This window comes from Pleurodeles waltl, chromosome 11 (genome assembly GCF_031143425.1).
Source record: "Pleurodeles waltl isolate 20211129_DDA chromosome 11, aPleWal1.hap1.20221129, whole genome shotgun sequence".
Lineage (NCBI taxonomy): Eukaryota > Metazoa > Chordata > Amphibia > Caudata > Salamandridae > Pleurodeles > Pleurodeles waltl.
Genome location: NC_090450.1, coordinates 425,621,525 through 425,647,935, shown reverse-complemented (window position 1 = coordinate 425,647,935; position 26,411 = coordinate 425,621,525). Strand labels below are relative to the sequence as shown.

The 26,411-nt window shown below is 40.0% G+C and overlaps 1 protein-coding gene across 1 annotated transcript in view; it reads left to right on the top strand.

Annotated features, from left to right (window-relative positions):
• The window catches only part of LOC138265108 (vomeronasal type-2 receptor 26-like), a 97,249-nt gene extending 76,416 nt beyond the window's left edge, over positions 1 to 20,833 (top strand). The window contains exon 4 of the mRNA XM_069212650.1: positions 19,853 to 20,833. Coding sequence (XP_069068751.1) covers positions 19,853 to 20,787 — 935 coding nt within the window. The 3' untranslated portion in view covers positions 20,788 to 20,833. The remainder of the gene's footprint in view (positions 1 to 19,852) is intronic.
• The last annotated feature ends 5,578 nt before the right edge of the window (positions 20,834 to 26,411 follow it).

Here is a 26,411-nt window from a genome sequence, read left to right as displayed (position 1 = left end):
TCCCTATTATGATCAATAAACAGATTTGAAAAAAATTGAACCTTATCATGGCCGGCGACTTCAATGTAAAAGTGGATACTGTGCCTATTCTCTCATCATCAACTTTTGACTGAGCTTTAGTTGGATATAATTGGGAGGTTAATATGGACTCTAGGGGGAGTCTATAATACACCTATCCGGCAGCCCATGATCTAGAGAGTGTTGTCACCAAGTCGAATACCCATACCACCCAACATATAGTGGTGAGGGGTGAGGTTCAGTAATTAATCATGTCTTTGTTTCGAGGAGCATGCACCCTTTCACCCTGGATGGGGAGGTTCTTCCCTCTACATAGAGTGATCACAATCCACTAATCCTCTCCATAAAGGTTCTTGCTAAGGACTCGAAGATTAATGAGAGGAGCTTGCAGGTTCTATCTACAAAAGATGCAGGGCGTAGGCTTGTTTGGTGTTCCGCAAACATAAAGTCAATAGTGAATGAGATGACCAATGGGTGCGAGGACTTGATTCATTCTTGTTCATCGGAGATGTTAGGGACCAATTGCAAGATTAACTAGCCTTGAAGAATTAACCTCTTGTATAAGAGACATGCTGTCTAGGCCCACAAAAAAACATATGAGACACAGTAAGTCATGATTTGACAAAGCCTGTAGAACTGCAAATGCTAAGTTGAAAAAGGAATTCAAGCAATCTCCGATGGACTAGGAAGCAATCAGCATATGTAGGAAAGCCTATACTTTGGATCTAAAGAAAAGAAAGGTGGAGATTAAGGATGAGAAATGGGAAACACTTGTAGCTGCCTGCCAGACCAAAGACCCCTAGGCCTTCTGGAAGGCAGTGTGTGTTGGTTTTGCCTCAGAGGTACCGTCTGTTAAAGTGAGCACCCATATCAGCTCTGAAAGCTGGATAGATCATTTTAGTGTCATCTATCACTCTAGTACTCCAAATCCAGAGGAAGGATTGGCTGGTTGTTCTCTGCCCCTCAAAATATACTTCTCTGCTGAGAAGGTTCCTAAAGCCATTCTCAATGGCCCTTCAAAAAATGCTCCAGGGTCGGATGGGATTCCCATGGACCTATTCACTCCTTGGCTCTGTTACCAATATAATTGGGAGAATCATGTTGGAATGTCTGCTCCTTTGGTTTACGGAGAAACATATTCTCTCTTTGGCCCAATATGGGTTTAGGAAAGGCCATGGCACTATTGAACAGACAGTGTTTAAATCACCATCTCCTTGTGTCCAAATACATGTTTGCCAAGAGCAGCTCCCTTTAGCTGGTCTTTATGGCCCCCAACAAGTGCCTTCAACTCTGTAAATAGATCCAAGTTATAGGATAACTTGATTTTCCTGAGCCTTAAGGCAGATTTGGTCACTTTCCTAAGACATATTCACTGGGACCTATCAGTGTTCTTAGGATTTGAGAAAATTGGAGAGTGTTCTTTGCCTTTTTAGTCAATCGGGTAGTGCGACAGGGTAGTGTATGCTGGCTGCAATTCTATTCTTGCTGTATGTAAATAAACTAGAAGCTGAACTGGTGAATGGAGGGGGTGATGTTCCTATGGTCAATCCAAATCCCATTCCAGCATTTCTAAATGCAGATGATGCTCTGCTACTTGCTAGGACGGCCAGTGGTTTAAAGTTATTAATTTCCACCTTTGTGTCTTTATGAAAAAGCTTGACTTGAAAACTAATTTCGATAAAAACCTTACTATGGTGTGTGGAATAAACAAAACACTAAAAGAAGCTCTACATGTAGAAGATCAATAGTGAGACAGTTCCCGTACCTTGGATTGATGTTTGATGATGCATGTACTTTGTCTCCATGTGTAGGGGACAGGATAAATCACTTTTTGCACACAGTTGGCTCTATTTTCTCATTACCCGCCTTGATAGAAAAAAATCCCAAAGCCCCTATATTACAGAGTTACAGTAGAAAGTGCCTTCCTACTCTGAATGATGAGTCGGGGTTACAGGCTTTAGGAAAGTGATAAGAATACAATCTGTGGAAAATAGATCCTGCAGGTGGTACCCCCGTCTACCTAAGACCTTGCATCCCATCAGGCTAGGAATATGCTGAAGATTTGATCAACCTTGCCCCATTGTTGCTATGGTGTTCAATATGGTTAAATTAAGAGGTTGGTCTAAATCGTGCACTAATCCTAGACTGTCTCTCTAGTTTACATAGGCTCAAAACTCCCTGCCTCAAATATTTCAGGGAGATAACTCTTGCCCTAGACTGTTCTTTTAGATATGAAAAGCCAGAGGGTATTACAAAAAAAGGACAAAGGATGGCTCAAAGATTGTTTTCTGTCCCATAGATGATCCCAGAAGGAGGGTAGGGAAGCAATGAAACCCACAGCTAGAGAATATTGTCTTTTGCAAACTACTGGCTCCATATTTGAATCTGGCTCTGGGTACACAGCAACGGATGTTGCTGACCCTTTTCAAACTAGGTTATATTAGGTAGCTCCTATGTTTCCCACAAGGCCAGTTTGCTCCCTTTGGTATATGTACTTGCTCATGTAATCAGATGTGCTCTAGACCCTCTTGCACTTCGTTTTTTTCTGCAAATTTTATCTTCCCCTCCCCAAACGGTTTTTACTACCTCTTTTTTTTTCTACAACAACTACAGGGACCTGCTACATGTAATGCAGTAGGCGCCTTTATAAAAAGTGTACTTCATCTGCGGACGTCTATGATATTTTAACAATAATGTTATATTTTATTTATTTATTTTTACATGGTAATAGAGGTCCTCCCTCCTTCTTGATCAGTGTGATTTTCTTTTAAAACCGTGAATCTATTTATCATGTTTTTATCCATTTTATTATAATTGCATTTTTACTCCTGAATTCATTATTTTTGTTTTTATTATGTCCTTTTTTTAAATACATAACGTATCTTTTATGATCTGCTTTTATGAGACCAAATAAAAAATTTTGACTGTGACTTTATCTAAGTGTATCACTGTAACACCTTTTACCTTATCATCGCATTTGAGAGGACCTCGAAATACATCAGTTCAGGATGTGTACGCTACAAAAACCTCTCTTGTATGTGTTGTAATAGGCTTAAGTGTTGCTCCATCTACACACATAATGATGAACTTGCCTTTTGGTTGATTATTAGCATTGTCGCCAGGGTGGTGGGTGGAAAAGCATGAATGTTTCAAAGTTAATGTTTACAAACTAACACTTCTAATGTAGGCCAATCAATGCAGTGATACAATCTAATGTACTAAAGCGAAACACTTCCTCTTGTTAAAGAAATACACTTTTATAAATGAGAAGAGTATATTTTTAAACAACTTTTGTTGCACAATTTACATGACAAATATTAGGGCTCCTAGAGCCAATCAAGACCATTGGATCAGCTCTGGCTTGGCTTTCCCTGTTAATCTGCTGGCTTGTCCACCTCTACACCCACAGGGCACAACATTGTGACCTGGTCCCTCGCAGCAGAATCTGGTATCATACCTAAATGATTTTGATGATCAGCACCTCCTGCAAGCACGTGAGTTAAAATCGAATAAAGGCAACATTTAACCAAGACAAGAAAGCGTTTCTGAAGTTTTTGTGATCACTGTTCTAAGATAGGTTGGGCAACGTTTGCCACTGCATTGCCATGCAGTATGCATCTTCATGTGCTACTAATTCGGACCTGCACACTGCTGGTGGTGTTCCCCAATGAAATCATCCCTTATGCTCACAGAGCTTTACTTACTTTAGGATAGCAGGATCTGTTCTGAAACAGAGCACATTAGAGTCCTTGCAAAATCTCAAATTTCAGGCCCACAGCAAACCAAAAGTGCTTCACTTAAGCAGTGTGTTAAACATAAATTAATGGATAATGTTTTTTTTTGCTTGTATCACCCAGCGGCAGTTGAATGGGGGAGTTATAATTAGGACTGCTATTCCACAGACAAGGTGATTTTTGGTTTACTAATAACTTGGGCGGCCTTTGACAAATCTTCACAAAAAAAGCAAATTCACTTCAGCTCCCTCCTGATCAGTTTCAAGATCATCCGTCGAACAGGGGCCATGAATAAAGGGGGATCCCAAAGTCAAAATTCCCCATGTATTTTCCACAATTCTTTTAGCAGCTCTACTGCAAAAACTGCTGAACTGAATTACAGAAAATTGGGCAGGAAACTAGATATTTGTCAGCAGATTGTGCTGTTTGTGATTTGGTGTAAATCTGTTTAGTAGTTTTTGAAAAATAACTGTATAAAATACTTGCATTTCTGGACCCTTGTGTCCATTGGACTCACACAAGAGTATTGCAGTAGTGCCATTTCAAAAATAAAGCATTATGATTGGCCCAGGAAGCTTTTTATCCCTTGGCCATCTCCCTCCCATGGGAGTCAGACTCCTCTGGGAGTAACCGCTCTGATTGGTTGGCAGCAACATGAGAAAAATGTTACTTCCAGCAGTTACAGGATTTGGGGGCTTAGTTCCCTGTACTGAAGTTTTAAAAAAACATGCCTCCTCCCCTTTTAAAATGTATTTGGCCCAAGGGAGTGGGTCTCCGGGCCCCAGAAGGCTCAGGAAGGGGGCTGTACAGTTTCTCTTCCCTTCATAGTAACATGCAGCCCCATGACAATGGGGTCCTCGGAGCTTGATAAGGCTTGTGGAAGGAACTGCAAGGCCCCTCCCTTTTTTATTGTATTTCACCCCAGAGAATAGGGTCCCTGGGGCCTATTAAGTCTTGGGGAGGAGGGCTGCACACACCCTCCCATTATTAGATATCTTTTGGCCCTGGGGGATGGGTTTTATGAGGTTTTCTACCGCCATTTACCCACCCCTGCCAGTACAATAATAAGCAAAATCATCTAAAACCAGTTTTTAACCTATACATACTCTAACAGCATATATAAATAGAAAGAACTGTTAAATGTGTTCTGTGCCTGGGCCAATGATCCTTGACTAATGATTAAAGTAAACAAAGACAGCAAAGTCATTTTACAACCTAATACATATGATTTTGTTTACAGTCCTATTTAGTGCCACATCCAGACTTTTGCAGAATTTTGAAACAACATCAAATGTCTGGTATTTTTCTCTTGCAAAAGGTGGAAACCTTATCTGCTATATGGTAGTCTCCTACAGTCTCCAATGGTTATGACATTAGAGGATTAGTTGAATATATGATTGCTCTTAGAAAATTACTTTAGCCTAGTTTCTGCTGATGAGCATCTGCACTTGTTCGAGAGTGTGCATATGTGCTGTCTGTGCTTGTGAGAATATCATCATGCTCATCCCAGGAATTGCGCACAGTTAGTCTGGCACAGAAGGAACTTTACAAACATTAGTGCTGACCTGAGGTAGGCTTTATAATATTATTGGGCATTCATAGATAGGTCAGTAGGGTTTACTGGAAAATTTGTAGTGCTTTTACTGTACTATACAAATAGGTCAACTCTGCCTTAAAGTGCGGTTTTACTCCACTTAGCACTGCACAGTCCAGCAAAGTGTCAAACTGGGGTAAAATATGCATGCAAGATTTGAAAATCAGGTCCCAATAACACAAATATACATCTTATGGGACATCAAGAATTGTAAAAGTTCTCTAAATCAGTTCATAATCAGATTCCGGAACTTTGTCCCGCCTGCTGGGCCAAGTTAATTACTCTGCTCACTAGCAGAGGGAATAAAGGTCTCCACACACGCTAGGAGCAACTATCAGTGATTCATCTAGTTCCTGGAAGAGAGGCTTGCCTGTGAGGCTTTGGTGGGAAGAGGCATGGCAGTAATGTCAGCTAAGTGTAGATCTGAGACACTCAGAGGAGCTCTTGACAAATAAAAATTGATGACACCATAGTGGATTGTCCCAGAATGCTGTGCAGGAGGCTTGGGACAGGGATGGAATAATTATATGAGATCCTAGGATTGGCAAGGGGTGCCTGCCATCTACAATTTCTCACCCCAACTTATAAACCCTTGCACAAGGGAGAGACAGTGAAGAAGATCCTGAACCTGGGAGGTGACAGCAGAAGAGGAAGTGGTCAATGGCCCTGCAAGATGGACTGAGGCCCTTAGGCCTGATTTACAGTTTGGCCGATGGGATACTCTGTCACAAACATGACGGTAATCCTGTCCGTCGTATTACAAGTGCATTATATCCTATGGCACTTGGAATACAACTGACGGGATGTCCATAACATTTGTAATTGAGTATCCAATCTGCCAAACTACAAGGCCCAAGCCAAAATTCAAAGAAAGTGAGACATGTTTTGACCATATCACATAGGTCAGCATGAGGCAGTGTGCTGGGTCAGTGCTTTTGAAGTGCAAGTGTGGTAGGTAACAGCTTCCCCCATTTTAGTCACAATGGTCCATCCTGCCAACATCAGACCCTCTATTGAAATACTGTCTAGTAGGAATACACAAAGGCCATCCCCAACTATCCCTAGTCAAGTGACCCCGGATACATTCTGCAGATATCAAATGGTCAAGACAAGAAAGTGACAACTTTCTAAAAGTAGCATTTTCAGAATTGCAACTTAAATTCCGACTTTACCATTAAAGATTGTGTTAAATTTTAATTCCTCTGATACCAAACATGACTTTCATACCTACTCCTAATCAAAAGTTATCAGTTATTAAATGTAATAAGGTATCCCAAAGTTATCCTATGAGAGATGTAAGCTTTACAATAGTGAAAAACGAATTTGAAAGTTTTTCACTACCAGGACATGTAAACCTTAAAAGTACATGTCCAACTTTTTAAATGCAGGACATCATGCTCTAAGGGTTGTTTAGAGCCTACAGTAGGGGTGGCATATACGCATTAAAACAGAAGGTTTAAGCCTGGCACAAGGTGTATTTGCTTGGTCTAAATTGCAGTTTAAAACCACTCAAACAGGCTGCAATGGCAGACCTGAGGCATGTTTTTAAAGCACTTAAGTGGATGGCACAATACGTGCTTTAGACCCACTAATAGCATTTAATTTACAGTCCATGTGTATATGTATTACCACCTTACTAGGGATTTACAGGTAGATTCAAAGGGCCATTTGGGGGTAAGTCAATTTCACCTTGTTGAAAGCCAAGACTGCAATCAATTTATCTCTGGTTAGCAGTGGTAATTTGCACAGAGTCCTAAAGCCAACACAAATGCCTTCAGTAAAACAGGAGGAGTGAAGGATACAGTTTGGGAGTGACCCTGCAGAGAGGGCCGGGTCCAACAGGTAACCTTGCCAAACTTGTCCACTAAATGCTAGCATCTAGGGGGGGTAGTGGAAGGCAAACCAACAAGGACTCATACCTCCCTCTCTGCAAAATTCTCCCTCCTCTCCTTTCCAGATATACCAACAAACACTATCCTAAACACACTTCAAAAACACACTTACACCTAACTTAATACACTTATAAGACAAGCCAGACTTAGACTAAAACATGAGTACAAAGTCACAAACTAAGTTACACACAACTGACAAAAATGAAATAAACTAATTAAATGTAAGCACACACAATACAAATTCACACAAAAACACCTCTCCTCCTCATAATTTTCACCAAAACAACACCAAACTACCCAAGCAACTACAAACACCTCCCAATCACAAGTACACAAAGTAAAAGTGTTAAGCTTTAAACTTCTAAAAGCTCTTCACAGCCTTTGTGTCACTTCTGTCAAACATCATGATGAGTTGTAACCCACTGCATGACTTTTCCTTCCCAATGCCCCACAATCAGCAAAGGAGTGAGAATGCATGGGGGAAATTATGCACCCTCACGCATAATGATGCAGCAAGTGTTCCAAGTTGTTAAAAGTTGTAAAATATAAATATTTATTCAAAGAAAGACAAAATTAATTAAAATCAACATAACTTTGTAATAGTAAATAACATTTAGAGATAGTGTCAATTGACATAAAATACTATTTTGTTACTACATAAAACATATTGCTATTGCAAAATGTATGCCATAAAGTACCCTGGACACGTCAGCATTTATGCATAAAATATCATTTAGAACTGTCCTATTATTTTTTTTCCCAGTGCGTAAAACAGATATTACATAGACTTGGTATAGTTGAGTACCTGTAAAATAATTTACAAATAAGTGATATTGGCTGGCTACAAGTAAAAGAAGGTGCAGAATTAAAAATATTAGATGTATTTTTTGTGTGAAGAATAATTTTGATAAATAGAAAAAGATCAATCACATTTAATAATGAAAATTTGCATTTGTATGAATTGCTAGAAATATAATAATACTGAAATAATTTAGAACACAGTGGTCTCTCTTAGTAGACTACATTATATCAATAGATTTATATTTGTACCTTAGGCTTGGGTTTAACGTTTATTTGACTTTTGATAGAGAGAGCACAATACATTGTCATCAGGAGAACTGTGATAGTGACATATAAATATAGGGTTTTAGTAAATGTAATGTAAAATAATATTGGTTTTGAAAGAAATGGAACTTTGAAATCTTCAGCGTGGCCAGGCTACCAATTGTACTTATCTGCATTTTTGCCTTGCAAGTGTAAGCCAGTGTATAGGAAAGAAAAGACTTTGCAAAATGCCCACTTAATCATATGGTAGCATGGGTACCATAAATTCAGAGATGTACAAATAACCACTGCTCCTAAATTCATTTTACAATCTTTATATTTTACCACATGTATTGCTCTTTACCTCAGTACACAATGAAAACCCTTGTAAGATGTAGCTCAGTTGTTGGCTCTGGAAACCCTGGGATCTTCGAGAACCTTCAAACCTTGGATATTCCTGTGACTTGAAGATTCAAACAGACTCTTCAGTATATTGCTTTTGTAAATCAACCATTGTGACAAGAAGTTACAAATGAAAACATTGTCAGAAATTGCTATTTTCTTCTACTCATTGTCAATATTTTTTAATTTCAATAGTTTTGTGGGGAAAACCTTGAGGGATTCACCCAAATGACCCCTTGCTGCATTTTCTTTTATACTTTTCAAAAACATATAGCTTTCTGGCATCACCAGTGGGTTTTACACAGGTTTCCACAACAAACTGGAAGGTTTAAAACAGAAACAATAGAAAATGTGGGCTACCTCTTAGAAAAATTCCAACACTAGTAAAGAATGATTTTTCAATCCAGCTCTTTTTGTTTCTGAAAGCTGGGAAGATGGTGATTTTGGCACAGCAATCCTTATGCTGATGCCATTTCTAGGGGAAAAACAGACACTTTTTTATGCAGCACTTTTCAAATTGTTTTCAATAAACCCAAAATACAGCTATATTTTAGCTATTTTCTCAGTCCCCTTCAGGATAATTCACATACCCTTGGTATCCTTAGAATATGCATGATGTTGCAAAAAGAGAGGCACATTAGGCATAGATAGTTTATGCTAAGAAAAGAACGGATGCGTAAGCTGAAAACATCCCAATTGGCCAAAAAAGTGTTCAGCACTGGAGTGAAAAAGCCTTAGCAGTTAACAACTTAACGGCCAGACATGAAAGAGTACAGATTTTGGATTAGATACCAAATAATATTTAATTATTATATTACATAAAGAGCATTATTGTTTCCCTATTGATCAGCTAGCCACCGTTATAATAAAATAATTATTACATCCTTTTCTAATTATGGACATGTTTTTAAAAAAATATGTAAGAAATGGAAATACTTCAAACACTACTTGGATGTCTATTAAGGGCTGACTAAATATTTTTAAATATAATAACAAAGATGGGAATGAAAGCTACTATAGTAAGCAAGTATACATGTTTTAGGTGCAACTGCAGTGACCTGCATAATGGGTAAAGATGATCAATGTAAATATTGAACTTACAGTCCCTGCAAAACATTTAATATATATCTGATTAAACTGTTAAAATATGGCAATCATGTGTTTATTAATGCCACGCTGATGAAAGGGGAAGCACATGCGTTGTAACAGAGGTTAGCAGAACTCAAGTAAATATACTTGCGTGGGCTTCCAAAAATTGAAATCATAGGGCCTGATTTAGATTGCGGTGTAAAGGGTAATCCATTGCAATGGAGCACCCTTTCTGCCATACTGAAGGTCTGCACACCTCAATTAGAGTCAAGTGGAACTTTAGTTTGTCAGCAGCGAAGACTACTCTGTCTCAGCCGCTGACATATACCTTTGATCGTCTGACAGTGTAAGGAGTGTTAGGGGTGTTGGTATTTGTCTTCCGGCCCTCTCTAGAGAAGGCGCACAAAAGTTTTTACTTTGGCGTACTGCCATTCAAAATGTGACGGTAAGTCTAAGTAAAAACATTTCAATTACCCCCACAGCATGGGAGAAAATTCTCATGATGAAGGGATCATTGCTTTTTTATTTCCAGAATGAAAATCCTGCTTTGGGATTTTCGTTCTTAAAATAAAAGAAGAGAAATTCAAAGTATGTTTTACGCCTTTGTCATGTTGCTGGTTAGAGAACATTTTACAAACACCTGGAGTTGTGTTTGTATAACTTTTGGTGAGGCAATCTCAACACAAAGATTTATGTTGATAATTGAAATTCTACCTAAATTTCTATATGAATTTGATTGTTATAAAAATTTAGACAAAACTGAACAATCCACTCCTCAGCTTTTCTTTGTGTCAATGGTATGTTCCATGGATGGTGCAAAGACATTCACATGCAACCACTCATCTTTTTTACGCAACTACCTCACTCCTAATATTTAGATACAGGAATTAGCACACACATCCTACACCTACTTGAGGCAGATGTACCAAGGAAAATTGTTTACATTTCTTTGATGTTTCCCTCTTTGTATGTGTGCTGCTTTATACAGCACATGTACATTGAGTGAAATGGCATAAATGAGATATTGTGTACAGGAAGAAGCACCTTCCTGTAGTAAAACTATGCTTACCATAAGTCCAACATCCTTGCATTTTGATGCTGGGGTGTCTCCGTTGGCACATTACAGCATAAACTGCACCTCTGCAAGGGCACATATCTTATCAGATATGGCGAAACTCTGCACTTTGGGCTTAGATTAAATAAATGTTGAGATGCACAAAAAGTAATGATGACACAAATATCAAGAACATTTCTATGACTTTACCATATAATTATTAACACTTCCATAAGTCAAAGTTATGTTTGAACTTGGAAAATGTATAATTTATTATTAAATTTATACGACTTGAAACATGTTTGAAAATACATAACATTGGTGCTGCTTAGCCTTAATATTTCACTGTGCGCCACACCATGGATGGGTCTTGTACGTTTACATGCACGCACACAGTGATGTAAATGTACAACCACATCATCAAAAACTTGTCAACAAGAATGTGATGTAAAAAAAATACAAACTGAGCTTGAGATAAGCCTGACTATATATTAGTTGTACACAGTATTTCATTTTTCCATTTTTGCTGGATTCTTTAGCACACATACAAAGTGGAAATAACCTCAAAGGATAATTTATGTGCATACAAGAACACCTAGAGCCACAAAATAGCAGAGCAGAACATAGGCACCCTCGGTCAATGGCTCTAGGGTGTGTACATTGGTACTAGGCAACAACAAATGTGCCAGCAGTAGGAGAAAAAATAACTTCACCATGTCTTTCCATAGAAGTCACATTTCTGCTCTCTCCCTTTCGCACAACGCAGTTCACAAACTACACTTGCTGTGCTGCACTTCATATATTTTTTTCACAATATGCAATGCAGTGTAGTAAAAACATACGCACTTAGTAAAGACAACTTAAATGTTCAATAATTAACCTAAAGTATTTAGACATTATAATTATAAACCCTTAAACATTATGGTGAGTTCCAAGCTCAGTGGTATTTGTACCCTCGAATATGGCAACCAAGGCTGTTGAAATTAGTGATGCCATGTGAGAAATTGAATTCCTGGTTGACTGGGGTGTGAGCCAGATCAAGCAACAGCCACAATCCCTTTTAAGGCCAACCATTAACAGTCGCTAAATGAACCTGTGCTAACCTGGGGTAGCTTAACAAAAAGTAGCCAGGCTTAGTTTAAGGGCAATGTGTAAAGCATTAATGCAGCACGCAAACAGCAACACAGAGTGGAAGGAAACCACTTGTGGGTTCAGGACTCACTCAGGCTGGGTCCAGGTGTGAGTTGAAGATGTTGGGAGCCTGTTATGTCCCTGTGGCTCTGAACAGCAGGCCAGCAAAACTAGCCCTTGGAGTCACTTCTGAAGTCCTGGGTGCAGGTGAAGAGACAGAGCTCCACAGCAGGGCTGGCCTTAGAAGTTTCAAGGCAGGCTCCAGGCACCATAGTAGTCCTTCCGGGTAGAGTAGCAGTCTGGCAGAGTGCACAACAGGTCACAGCAGCAGGCAGTCCTCTGAGAGTCCTTCCTTAGGTCCATTAGTGAACTGAAGAGCAGGTCTGAGAGGCTGATTTTTATAGTCCGGTACCCGGCTCCTAGAAGTTGGGAGAAGTTTCCAGAAGGGTTCTTTGAAGTTTCAGAAGTTTCCTGCCTCCCCTGCCCTGGCTCCTAGCTCCTACTGTGTGGTGGCTGAGCCCAGAGTATAAAGATGCAAGCGGGGCTGTGCTTAGCTCCGCCACCCTCCCATCAAGTCAGTTAGTAGCCCATTCAGGCTCTGCTAATCCCACTATTGTGTGAATGACTGGGATAAATTCACAAAGTTTCAACTGTCAGTTACAACTAGTCATGTGACCTAAGGCAGGCTGCAGACATAGAGAGCTAAGGGCAGGAAAATGACAACTTTCTAAAAGTGGCATTTTCAAACTCTTAATGATAAATACAACTTTACCATTAAAGAGGGTTGATCATTACAAGTTCAGAGATACCAAACATGAGATATCTACCACCTCTAGTTAATTATAGCTTATTAAATATAATAAGGAATCCCCAATGTTAACCTACGAAAGGGGAAGGTCTCACAGTAGCGAAAACGAATTTGGGAGTTTTTCACTACTAGGACATGGGAAACTAAAAAGTGCATGGCCTACCTTTTAATTGCACAGCACCCTGCCCTATGAGCTACCTAGAGCTTACCTTAGAGGTGACATACGTAATAAAAGGATAGTTTAAGGCTTGTCAAAGTGTTTTAAATGCCAAGATGACATGGGTGGGACACTGCCTTCAGGCTGCAAGGGCAGGCCTGGGATATGTTTTAAAGTGATACTTAAGTGGGTGGCACAATACGTTCTGCATGCTCACTGGCAGCATTTTATTTACAGGCCCTGGGTCTATGGTATACCACTTTACAATGGACTTACATGTAAATAAATATGCCAATCAGGTATATGCCAATCAAGTCATGTTTTAGGGAGAGAGGTCAAGCACTTTAGCACTGGTTAGCTGTGGTAATGCACACAGAGTACTAAGGACAAAAAGCAAAAATCCAGCTAAAAGTAGGAGGAGGAAGGCAAAAAGTTGGGGGTAGACCCTGTAGAAAGGGCCATTTCCAACATGCCACCTGCTCCTCCATTGACGTCAACTCCTTATGGAGTTCTGGTCCTCCTCCTGTGGTTATTGCAGCTTTCATGTTTCTGGACAGTTTATTATTAGTCCTGAAATTATAATCATGCAAACCTTTCTTGCACTCCACCACAGTTCTTCTGATTGGTGCTGCAGCATTCATTTTTTCCACATGCTTGCTATTAATCTTTCGTATTATATAAGAGTAATTTGAAGGGAACAAATAAATATTTTGCTTGCTTTCTCACCTCTGAAATAAAAACCTGTTTTTCCCCTATGGTAAAAGTGAGTTTTCTTTTTTGGCAGCCCTCCAGGAGAGCATCTCTATCCCTGCTTGAACCCTCCTGACTGGTAGCTTTATCTATAGTAGCCATATTGTAACAATGACCAACAGTGCTTGAAATGTGTCTGTTTTATACGGAAGTCAGAGCATTTTGCTCTTGTGTCATGCAAATCTGAGTTGTGCTATGCAGTTACGAATTGCGGAAGGCAATTCAGCTCTGCAACACAGGAATTGTGTATTGGCACGTTCCAACACAACAAATTTACATGGTGTTGCATCATGGTTGCATCTTCTTTGTGTAGTGGTGCACTGTTTAGTAAATATGGGACATCCGTGATGCAACAAAGCAACGTAACACAACTTTTCTGACAATGCTAGCCAATGCAGCATTGCATCAGTCTTAATACATCAAGGCCTTATTGTTTAAATTTTGATAGTCAACAGACACAGAACATTTCTGCTTTAAAAAGGCCATTGCCATTCTACCCTTCAACTAGTAGCAATCTCATGGAACTTCAAATGTTTGCGAACACTAGCCTGAGGGAACTGGATAAAATACAAATACAGTAGAAATAAGTTAAACCTAACTTAATGAAGAATGAATTACTGGCCCTACAAAGACTACACAGGATATTGTTGTGAAATCTGCTGATAAAGGCAACACCATTGTAGTGATGGATTGAACTAATTAAGAATAAGAAATAATGAGTTAAATATATATTAATGGACATTACAGAGAAGTTCCCAAAGCTCCAATACAGACTATTCCAGAAGAAATTAAGCAGCTTGTACAAATAGGATGGGGTGGTGGTTAGATATTAAAGAAAGAATCAGATTCCCTAATTAACCCACATATTCGAAGTCCAGTAATGTAAACCCTACCCAAACTCCATAAGAGTACAACTAATCCCAAGGTAGGCTGATAATATTAGCTGTCAATTTTATCCTTGTACTTCTGGCAAATATGTGGATATATTTCTAATATTCTTGATTTAATTAATACCTAGTTTTGTCAGAGACATTATGGCCATCATCAATTAAATGGACAATCTGGATTCTTGTGAGTAGGAGCTACTATTGGTAACCCTTGATGTTGAATATGCATATACAGACATTCCCAAGGATGCTTTAGATGCTTTGGAGTGGTATTTAGAACAGTGGCCTAAACCACACCTTGTACCTGCTCCATTCATCTTGCAAACAGCCAAAATCTGCTTGACACTGTATTTTCCCATTTAAATGGACAGTTTCATACACAAGGGAAGGGGACAGTTATTGGTCACCCCTTTCTACTGAGATGGCAATAATGTTCATGTCACAATATGAAGACAAATTGATCTATACTGATAACCTTTTTCAGGATCATGTACATATCTGAAAAATATATATTGATGACATTTTAAGGATTTGGAAAGACGATGAGAGTGATTTAATAGGTTTTCACAAGTGGCTCAACACTAGATCTACCAACATTTGTTTTCCATTTATTATAACAAAAAAGGAAATGAATTTCGTAGACATTGTCATCAAAATGAACAGGGCCATATCTACACTGCATTGTACACCAAATAGATTGATAGGAATTCATCCCTGCATTATACCAGCTTTTACCCATGAAAGCCTCAGGACGGTACAGCCAATGTTTGTGGATTTGAAGAAATTGTTCTAAGAAGGAGGACTGCTGCATATAGGGGTACTGGTATGAGGGTGGAGTTAACATGAGGGACATCTAGAGTAGCTTCTTTCAAATAACCATTAAGTTTGTTTATGTACAGAATAAACAACAGGGGAGCTAAAACTCACCCTTGCCTGACTCATTGATGCAATGTGAATGGGTCAGAGAGTTCCCCATTGGGTCCAAATCTGATTGTGACCTTCAAGTTCCAATGTAGAGTTGCTAGAAAGTGATCAAGGAGTCACCTCTTGAAACCACCTCTAGCAAGAGTGCCCATAACTTGACATAGTTGACTGTGCCTAGCAATGCTATATTTGCCTATCAAAAATGCCAATTTAGGCACTGTTCCAATGTGCCCATAATTTCTTGAAACCTTTTTTGGTAAGGAGACAAGATGTTGTGCTCAATCGCCCATTACCGAATCATGTTAAAAATGACCCTCCCTAAAATTGTAACTGTTGAATCAATTAAGCTGAAACACCTGTGGCATTTGGGATCAGAACGGCTCCCTTTTTTATAGACAGCGACAATTACCGAACTTGACCAAGAGGGAGGCAGATCAGATGCATCAAGGTTGTTGAATACATTCACAAGTGATGTGGTTCAAAAGTCAACCCTGCATTTGAAGACATCAATTGGTATTCCATCTGGATCCAGGAGCTCTACTGAGAGAACTCTGGTTAAGAGCAATAGCAAATTCATCAACTGTTAAACACAACCTACTATCTACCCCATAATTACTTAAAAAGAAAAAGGTAGCGTTAATTCCTGGAAACAGACAGTAAATAGTCCTGATCTGAGTCACACTCTGAAATCCAATAATATGACTACTCAAAAGGGAAACAGAGTTTTTCTGTACTCAAAGGGCACTAAACACTTTCCAAAACATATAAGAATTCGAAAGAGAATCAGCTACAGTTAAACAATCCCAATTATCTCTATGGATTTCATATTTTTTTTTTGACAGAGCCACTTTATATGCAGTGCGTACTTTTGACATTTCTAAGGATTTCCTTGGTACAGAGGACAAAACCCTATGCAAATCCTTGTTTGTGCATGAACAAGAGCTGTCATACCAGGGCTGTGGTACCTGCTCTGGTCTGCACACTGCCTTGGGTAAGGATTTCCTAATAATATCACATAGTACCATAAACTGGGGACCTAAATTTCCACAAGGCACAATATCTTGCAGACATGACACAAAATGATCCATGTTAGTTTTAATTAACCTGCCCCAAAACTCAGTAGAATTGCACAAACGACAGATTAGTCTAAGCTTATCATATTGGGGTAGAGGCTGAATAGCTATGTCATATGAAACATGCACATGGTCCAGAGGTAAGGTAGCTACCAAGGGGTTATGATCTCTATACCTAACATTCAATGACTCACACTTCATCAGTCTCTAGAATATCCCCAGAGTGGTAAATATGTAACTAGTTATGGATGTACAACCTCTGCCTTGGAAGGTAGGAATCCTAGGTTCACTGTTGTGGTCAGCCTCACGGATGTTAATCTGATCCTGAGTCAGAACATTATGGCCTAACTGAACACCACAGTGATCAGAAGAGCCCTGCATGACAATAGTATTATAACAATTAGAAAGTAACTAATTAGTATATAATAAATGTATATTAAATGTAGCATTAAAATCACCATATATAATAACATCACATTCGGAAAAAGATAGGTTATACCTGATCATAAGATTATAAAATATCTTAAAAAGGGTTACAAAATTCTCCTTGATGGTACTCATAAGATCATTATTATAAAAATTAACTATAAAAAATAAAACCTACATAAACGAGTTACTTGTAACACTTGAAACACGCAGCTGTTAAAGTTAAAATCCAATATTTGAGAGGACCGCAGGTATGGAGTTGCAGGAAAACCTGTTGCACTGATTAGGGTTAGTAACCCAGGTTTCCTGCATGTTTATAAACATATATTTTCCTAGCAGAGAAACCCAATCTGGCTGAGACAATTTACCATGAATCCCAGCCACATTCCAAGATAGGAAGCTAAACACGAGCTCAGAACCCATGGTTGTTAAATTCATAACTGTTCACTTGAGGGTTACTTGTCTACAGGCAGATTTTTAAGTCATTCAGCCCCTCATAACCCATCAAGTTCCGCAGATCTGTTTGAAAGGGGCACGGCACTAGCACTATATAATGCATGTAACAAGCTCAAACGTGGACCAGCAGGAAAAATCAGAAATACAACATCAAAGGGTTTATCCAAATAAGCAAATGCATCGGGAAAATGTGTGAGCACTCATACAGCGAGAAATGTCAAGCTTTGCACTACATGAGAAGTTCCAAAATTAACCACAACACAGTCCCCATAGTGATCTATTATAGTGATTGTCAAACCTTTGTTGAAAACTGGATGTGCATATTTGGTGAATGCATTGAAGTGTACCTAGGCAGCATATACTGCGGGAAAGCCATGAACTGCATGGTACATATTTATGAAATCAAAAGTCCCCCATCGGTACTCCAGGAGTCCGGCCCACTGGGATGTGGGGATACTGTAAACCTATTAGGGAAAAAAACTGGCTTTTTAAGTGTATGTTGAGCTGCCACAATTAGAATCACTTTTGATGTTGTGAAAGAAAATAGCAGCTCCACGACTACATGAAGTCCAAAATATGTTTACTATGCGAAAAGAAAATAGCAATATTGCAACACTGTGAGTCACAGTTACGCCTCCAAATACCAAATGAGCATATAATGCCAGCTCTTCCACAAATGTGCCCACTTTTAAACATTGTTTCACATAAACTACAGTAGGAAGGTTAACAAGATGGAAACCGAAACATTGGCAGTGGCAGTAGAAGATGCTCAGCTTTCTCATGAGAAGTGTGCAAAATACAATGACATTAAGATATATGAAGGGAGGTTCCTTGCTGAGCAAACTCAATTCTACATTCTCACTTTGGACGGCCAAGTATGAAAGTAAGGCTAGGACACATAGAAAGCGAGAAGGTCTGATTGGAATGGTACAACATTGGCACACAAAACCGCTGAGGGTTAACCAACATAGCAGGTGTTAAAACTGTATTCAGTTATGATAAGACAGCAAAACGAGTTAACACAACGATATATCCCTTTCATATATTGAGAACAATATTAAGATGGCTCCTTTTGCTTTATGTACTTCGGTTGGGCTATCCCTAGGGCAGAGATTTTCCCTCTGTAGTTTACACTATTAGGAGCAAGCTTTAAAAAAACAGGGGTGAAGTATAGAGAGCCATCGTTGCTTTTGAACAGACAGGAACTGTTCTCTGTTAACAATGTTACTTCTCTTGCATTTGCAAGTTAAAAAGAGAGGAAAGGATATAAGGTTAACTGAATCAAGTGCCTGTAAATGCACAATTGTGTATTTAAAGAGCAGAGAGTCATGAAGATAATTGAATTGGGAGAGTGTTGACTAAAAATATGCTGTTAATTCATCTAGATGGGCCTACTGTCCTATATGTTATGCTGTCCACAGAAATTGATCCATCCACAGAAGTGGGTGTAACCTTAAGATGATTGTACTTGCACATGCATTGTACCTATACAAACCACAGTGCATTTCATTTTTTTCCTGCCCCATCTTTGAGGAAATAGGAAAAAAATTGTCCATTGCCAAGGTAAACGAGAGTGGGATTAGGTTGTCTAAATATGGACTTTTATAAATATATATGTTGGAAACTCCTTTTGAATGTCTTGCTGTAGGTCAGTTCTTAATTGCTGTAGGTTATCTCAGGTATTTAAGTAGCAGGATGTTTTGTGAGACTGATATGTGATTTTATCATATAGTACGATTTGTATTGTATCTGTAGTTTTATGATCAATATGAAATACAGTGAATTTATTATAAATACCCGTATGCCCTAATTGTAATTGTCTTTGTATTTCCTAGATATGTGTGTGAATGTATGCTTGTAGTACTCAATCGCTAAGTCACGTTTTTGATTTGAACTTGGAATATATCAATATTATCATACTGATAGACTCATTCTGAGAGTCTAGCACGATTCAAAACATAATCACTTGTTTCACACTCATTTGGGGTCAACCCCAGGTTCTGATATAATACATGGAGGAAATTGCACAGCCAAAATATTGCGGTAAAGGAAGTAGCATACAGTACAACCAGTCCAAAAATGTGTAAGAGTGTATTGTTCCCTATTACCAAATGGGATTTCAGGATGATGTACAAATATTATCCTGGGAAATGTTTGTACATTTTACTTCTCCACATATAATGAGGATGGGTGAGTGTGCCTGTGGGTAGCACTGTATGGAACATTCTCTTGTAAAAATGATTTGTTCAGTCCACGAGGCAACTATTGCTTGAGATAAGCGTGCATTCTTTATAGAGGGCTGACTCACTGAATGAGGTTAATGTATAATATCTCTATGAGTATGTTTTCAAAACGAAATTGAAATTGTAGTCATGTTCACAAGTAATAACAATGTTTTTGACCTCCTTTCCAGATTCTACTGAATGTTTCCCTTGCCCATATGAACAGATGCCCAGTGACAGCCGGGACAGTTGCATCCCCAAACCGATTGAGTACCTCTCATACCAGGAACCTCTTGGAATAGTCCTGACTACTATCTCTCTTCTCTGTAGCCTTCTCTCATTATTTATTTTTATGGTGTTCATCAGACACAATCAGACTCCTATTGTAAAAGCCAACAACCTGGTCCTCAGCTACCTGCTCTTACTAGCCCTTGCCCTATGCTTTTCCTGCCCACTTATGTTTATTGGCCAGCCACATTCTCTGAATTGCCTGCTTCGCCAGGTGACATTTGGTATTGCTTTCGCACTCTGTGTCTCTTGTGTTTTGGCAAAAACTGTCACGGTGATAATGGCTTTCCGTGCCACCAAGCCAAACAGTCAGCTTCAGAAGTGGTTTAGATTTAAAATACCATATTGCATCACAGTTACTTGTTCCTTGATTCAGCTCCTTATATGCATGTGTTGGTTGGTCCTTTCACCTCCATTCCAACAGCTGAATTTCCATTACTCTATTAAGAAGATCCTAAATGAATGCAATGAAGGCTCCAGTTGGGCATTTTGGCTGATGCTGGGGTACATGTCTTTCCTTGCTACAGTCACACTGGTGGTGGCCTTTCTGGCTAGAAAGCTTCCGGACTCTTTCAATGAGGCCAAGATGATCACCTTCAGCATGCTGGTATTTGTTAGTGTCTGGGTCTCCTTTGTCCCTGCCTACCTGAGCACAAGGGGTGCACTCATGGTGTCAGTGGAGATCTTTGCCATCCTGGCATCAAGTTTTGGGTTGCTGAGTTGTATATTCTTCCCCAAGTGCTACAACATCCTTCTGAGACCTGATGTGAACACAAAGGAGCATATAATGGGAAGAAGAAAAGGGGATAAAGAGAAAAAGTTTGGATTCAATGCATAAATAACTCATGTATGGATCTCCTCTTTCACTTTACAGGATAAGACATTGGGGGTTATTCTAACTTTGGAGGAGTGTTAATCCGTCCCAAAAGTGACGGTAAAGTGACGGATATACCACCAGCCGTATTACGAGTTCCATAGGATATAATGGACTCGTAATACGGCTGGTGGTAAATCCGTCACTTTACCGTCACTTTTGGGACGGATTAACACCTCCTCCAAAGTTAGAATAACCCCCATTGTCTTCTACATTCATGCAAGACCTACCCTTCGCCTTCACGATCACTATGACACCACAAAAGCTCACAAGTCAAAATTGTAGATCTCATTCAGAAAATTTTCAGCCTTCATGGTCACAATGACATTTGAAAAGGCAAAGTCAGGAGGGAAAAATATTTATGCAAACGTAGTTTTTTTGCAGCCCACATTGATGTTTATTTTAAAAAGAGTTGAGGTCTACTAGAAAAATGAAAATTATTCAAATTTAAAATGTCTTTTGTATGTCTGCAAATCTTACTTGCAGTTTCCATATTGTTTATCCTTTGATAATACATGTGCTCAATGAAGAATATTTACACACACAAGTGTTTATAGTAATCCGGTGTCTAAGTCTACAGTGGTGTCTTACCAATCCACCCTGTATTCCCTACACTATGGGCCAGATGTATGCAGCTATTCGCCCAATTCGCAGAAGCAGGCAGTTTGCGACATGAAAATAGAATTTTGGCATGTACCAATGCTATTTTGTGATCCAGTCATCTATTTACCGAATCGGAAAATAGGTTTGTGAGTCACTATTTGGAAGGGGCATGCCGAGGGCATCCCTTCCAAATAGTGAGTCTCAGTGGTATGCAAGGCTGTTTTGCAACCGTGAAAGCGGTTGCAAAACAATCAGTTACCACCAACTTCAAGTTGGTGGTAACCCATTCGCAAATGGGAAAGGGTCTCTACGGGACCCCTTCCTTTTTGTGAATGGAAAGGAAAATATTTTTTCAGAGCAGGTAGTGGTCCCACAGACCACTGCAAACTCTGAAAAAATAAAAAATAAAACTTCATTTTTTTATTTGAAATGCATCCCATTGTCCTTTAAGGAAAACGGTCTGCATTTTTAAAAAACTGCTTTATTTAAAAAGCAGTCACAGACATGGTGGTGTGCTGTTCCCATTAGGCCATCATCCCTGTGAGTGCAGCCATTCCCAATGTGGTCGCGAATTGTGACCTACCTCATGAATATTGATGAGGTAGGTCATTTGTGACCCCATTGGGAATCGCTAAATGTGTCTGAGGCACATTAGGGCATTTCATTTTGCGAGTCTCTAATTGTGAGTCACAAAAAATCAAAATTGGAGACCCGCAAAATTAAATGGTCGTACATCTAGCCCCATGTTTTCTGTCACAGCAATGTTTGAGCTGTTCGGACCAGGTTTACTAACAGCCATATAGTGTTGAGGTGCATAAAAAAATGTTTGCTATATTATGGAATTTGTTTCCACATGGGCAGTGCCGTATTTACTATATGTAGCTCAGTGGCACAGGCTCTGCATCATAGCGCAACACGCACCTTGTGTTGTATGGCACAAAGTGTACTTGGGTGGTGTTTTACTATAAAAAGGGATGCAAATACAATGCATACTTTCTAAAAATTCTCCAAATAAGATCAGAAGCCAGAAAAGTGGCAGGAGGTCACCCACCCAACAACAAGGAGGGGTTTCAAGGAGACTACCAGGAAAAAAAAGCTTATCTTTACCCACCAAAATTCTATTTTAATTTCTGAGTTGACAAAACAAGAGAATTATCTGTTGTCATCTCAGACGTCCCACTAGCCCATAAAGCAGCTTTATGGAAGGAACTGTGGACAAAGGCAATGAAGTAGCACCGAAAAAGGACTGTTGAGGAATGCAAAAACGGCGCCATGATTACAAGCGCAGGATTGAGGCAGGGTTGCTAAGAGGCTGAGGATTGTAATGCAAGCTGCTGGACATTTAGAAATTCACGAGGGCTTGATGCCTTTAGATCAGGTGGCAGCAGTTGCAGGACCAGGGTTGGTGGATGGAATTGAGGGCTCTGACGGTGCCACCTTGAAGACACAATTATAACTCAGTGTAAAAGATATCAAATGTTGTAACTTAAATACTCCGGTTTCATGCGATTCTTGTTTATCGTTGTTAGGTGGGAATGTCGGGGTTTAGCTAGGACTGATCTCCCTATCAAGTTCATTTTTATGCATAGTTACTTAAAACCAATGCAAAAAAATCATCAAAAGCATAGAATACTAGTCATAAAAAGTGCTCACAGCTAAAAATGTAAATCTGGTTTGATACAGAACATTAGGAGTTTCAGCGTGTATGGAACAACAACAATTGTCAGAACCTCCTCTCCCGCCATTGACTCAAACCATTTTTAAGAGACCAGGAGCGCTATATTAGGTAGTAAGTATGCCTCATACAGCTAACATTGTACCTGGCTGAGAGCCCCTCCCTGAGAGCTCAAGTAGAAAGACTGGGCTCCAAAGTGCCAATGCAAAAAAATATATATAAAAGCCATAAATGTCTTGTGCATTCCTTAAAGCAATTGAAATTTAAAGAAGCCAAGGGCCCCCCATTGTCCCCGGGGCCCATGTACAGGTGATGCCAAGCTTCCACATAGCTGTTGCTTCAAATTTTGAGGGCAAGTGACTGCTTCTTTCCTAATTTCTTGGCAGACGACCCGTCGCAAACAAGCCAAATACAGGAACCAGGTACCAAAGTGCCAAGTGCTGCGGCAACTAAGCCAACAGTGCTGCATGCCTTACTTGGGGCCATTTCTTAAAAATAAACAGGTTATGCTCCTGCCCTCAGGGCCCATGTGCAAGTATCACCAGGAGCATCCACGTGGCTGTTGCTTCAGTCATGACAATAAATTTGCAAATACATAATATTACAACTGGATAACGGAAGCGTCCAGGAAGAATCCAGGTCAAGGCACTTTGGTGTCCTCTTTCAGCATTTCCTTAGACATCAGTGCACAAAATGTAGCAAATCGACAAATCAGTTGAGGCTTTCCACGGATGAAGCAGACCATCAATGCATGTCTCTGAGAACACATCCCCCTTTGATTAAAGGGAGTTTTTACCAATTGCCTTATTTCCTCCAACAGTCCCTTGCAGGTACAAAAGAAGTGTGGCATATCTTCCAAGTTTGTGCCACAGAGTCTGCAGACCTTCGTTGTACCAACTTTCTGCCAGTAGGTGAGGTGCTGGGAGCAGGGCAACAGCCCCAGAAGGTATTTCAGAAATTGCACTTTACAAAATGTGGAAAAACCTAAACTTAGGTATGTCTGGGGTGTTAATGTGGTATAGGTGTGCAAGACCATCCAGGCATGAGCTCTGAAAGAGAAGGTCACCTTGTCTTCCACTAACAACAGAAACGTAATCGATTTCCACACTGCTTTTTTTAACATAGTGTGACTGGTCAGGGCTTCCCACAGCTTAGTTAATCCGGTCTTAACCAGAAAGTCTTTAAGGTAGGGTCCAGCCTGGGATGTTTGTCTCTGTTGCAGTTCCTGCCATAAGTGGTGGTTAAGTGTGCTAGGCAATACCTTCCTGATTTTATCCCAGAAGATGATAAAAGGTCCTTGCCCTGCCAAGGACTGTTTCGACCGACAGAACTCCAGCCTGATCTGTACCAGTGAGGTGTACTTTGGCAGGCTAAAGATTATTCTGTATGCTTTCACTAGGGTACTGTCAAGGATTTTTGTATCCCTGCTCCTCTGGTCTCCTTAGTGCTCTCCCCTATGAATAGCTTTCTGCAGCTTCTCTGTATCTCTCCGGCAGTCATACTATAAAAATTATGCTTACTCAAGGCAGGTGGAAAGTTTGACAAAAGTTTTCTTTAGCCTAAATACACCAACATTGCATGTGTACTGCATTGTACAACACACATAAAGTGGTAATAGTATGAAACTATGTTTAAGCATTTATTTTGTCTTGTAATGGTACCCTTCCAGTACAAATCCTATGTTTGCCACTAAACAAACACCCTTGCACAGTGGTGCAAGGATGTGTGTGTTGGCGCATAGCAGCCTAAAGTGCACCAGCGCAGGAGTAGAAAGAAATAGCACCCAATCTTAGTAGATATTGCTGTGGTTCAGTTCTCTCCCTTTTATGTAATGCAGCGCAGCACAGCAACTTGAGAAAACCCTTCTCCTAGTATGTTCTAGGCATGTCTCTTGATTTGAGTGATGTTTTGAAACTGTCCTAGACCTGGAGGTGTGCACCAAGTGCACCCTTATTTGCAACTCTGTTGTACTGTCCCCTGATTCCTGCTTGCGAGCCGGATTCCAACATCCAGAGGACTTTACACAGCAGGAGGGGCCAGGAAGCTCCTAAAAAAAGAGAGCACTCCCAAGTGGGACGCATATTTAACTAATGCCTGCTTGTCAGCCAGTGGTCATAGGGTTGAGATGTGTCCTCGCCAGTACAAAAAACTATGCAAATCACCTAAACTCGGTATTTTTAGTCTTTATCTGTGCATACTTCAAACAGCAAATTTGAATTGAAAACACTTTTAAATGTGTTCTATAGATGCGATAACGACCCCGGACCAATCATTAAAGAAAGGCAGAAAAGACGTGTAAAAATGTGAATTAATAGGAGTTTGTTTACAGTCCTATTTGGTATCATGTCCTGGCCTCTGCAGACTCTTGAAACAACAACAAATGGCTGTTAGTTTTCACCCCTAGGTGGGGGCTACAACATCCAGAGGCCTCTGTACAGGATGAGGGGCCTGGAGGCTCTGAGCCCTCCCGCTGCGCAGTGAAGGACGTGTCCTGGCCCCATATTCCACCATTTTAAACCATCTAATAACAAAGTGCTCAGACTCCTAACTGCTTGGACACTCTCAAACCCCTACATGGGTAGGCGGAAGCTAAATCAGGGTGGGGAGGGGGGTAAAACTAGTACTGCTTCCATAACAAATTTCCTGACCAGTGCAATGGTGGCAGAGATATAGAAATAAAACTGATTTACAGACAGTTCATTCTCCTGTACTGCAATTGGCGGGTGATCTACCGCTTGTTGGAGCCTTCACTGCTCTAACAGCCCAACCGCCAACAGCTGACCGTATAACAAAGGGTAACGGGCCTGGGCAAGAAATTGCGAGAAATCCATGCTTCACTTGCAAACACTATCAGCCCAGAAAAAGTATCCCCTCACCCAATCAGTCTCACTCTCAACTAAGAGACTGCTCCAACAGTGCAATTATTAATTAAAACCTCCAAACCAACGGCAATGGCTAGGGACAACATCACCTCACAATTGAATGCTGCCATTGCCAGTTCTAGTCTGGGTAAAGAGTTTGTAGCTCTGAAGTCACAGCTGCTGGAAAGGCTGACTCGGCTGGCATGAGCTGTTAGAGAGCTGCACAACCTACTACTAAATAGGTTTAATAGTCTTGAGTCAAACTCTACAGACCCACAGAACGAGACCAGCGCTGTAGAGCAGTCATATCAAAATATTACCCAAAAACAAGATATGGAAGTAATTGCATTACCAGAACACCACCTAATACTAATGGAAAGTGATGGAGGGGTGGTACCAAATCAACGTTCAAAGGTCCAAATCCAAGCAGGAGCTGAAACCCTCTGGTA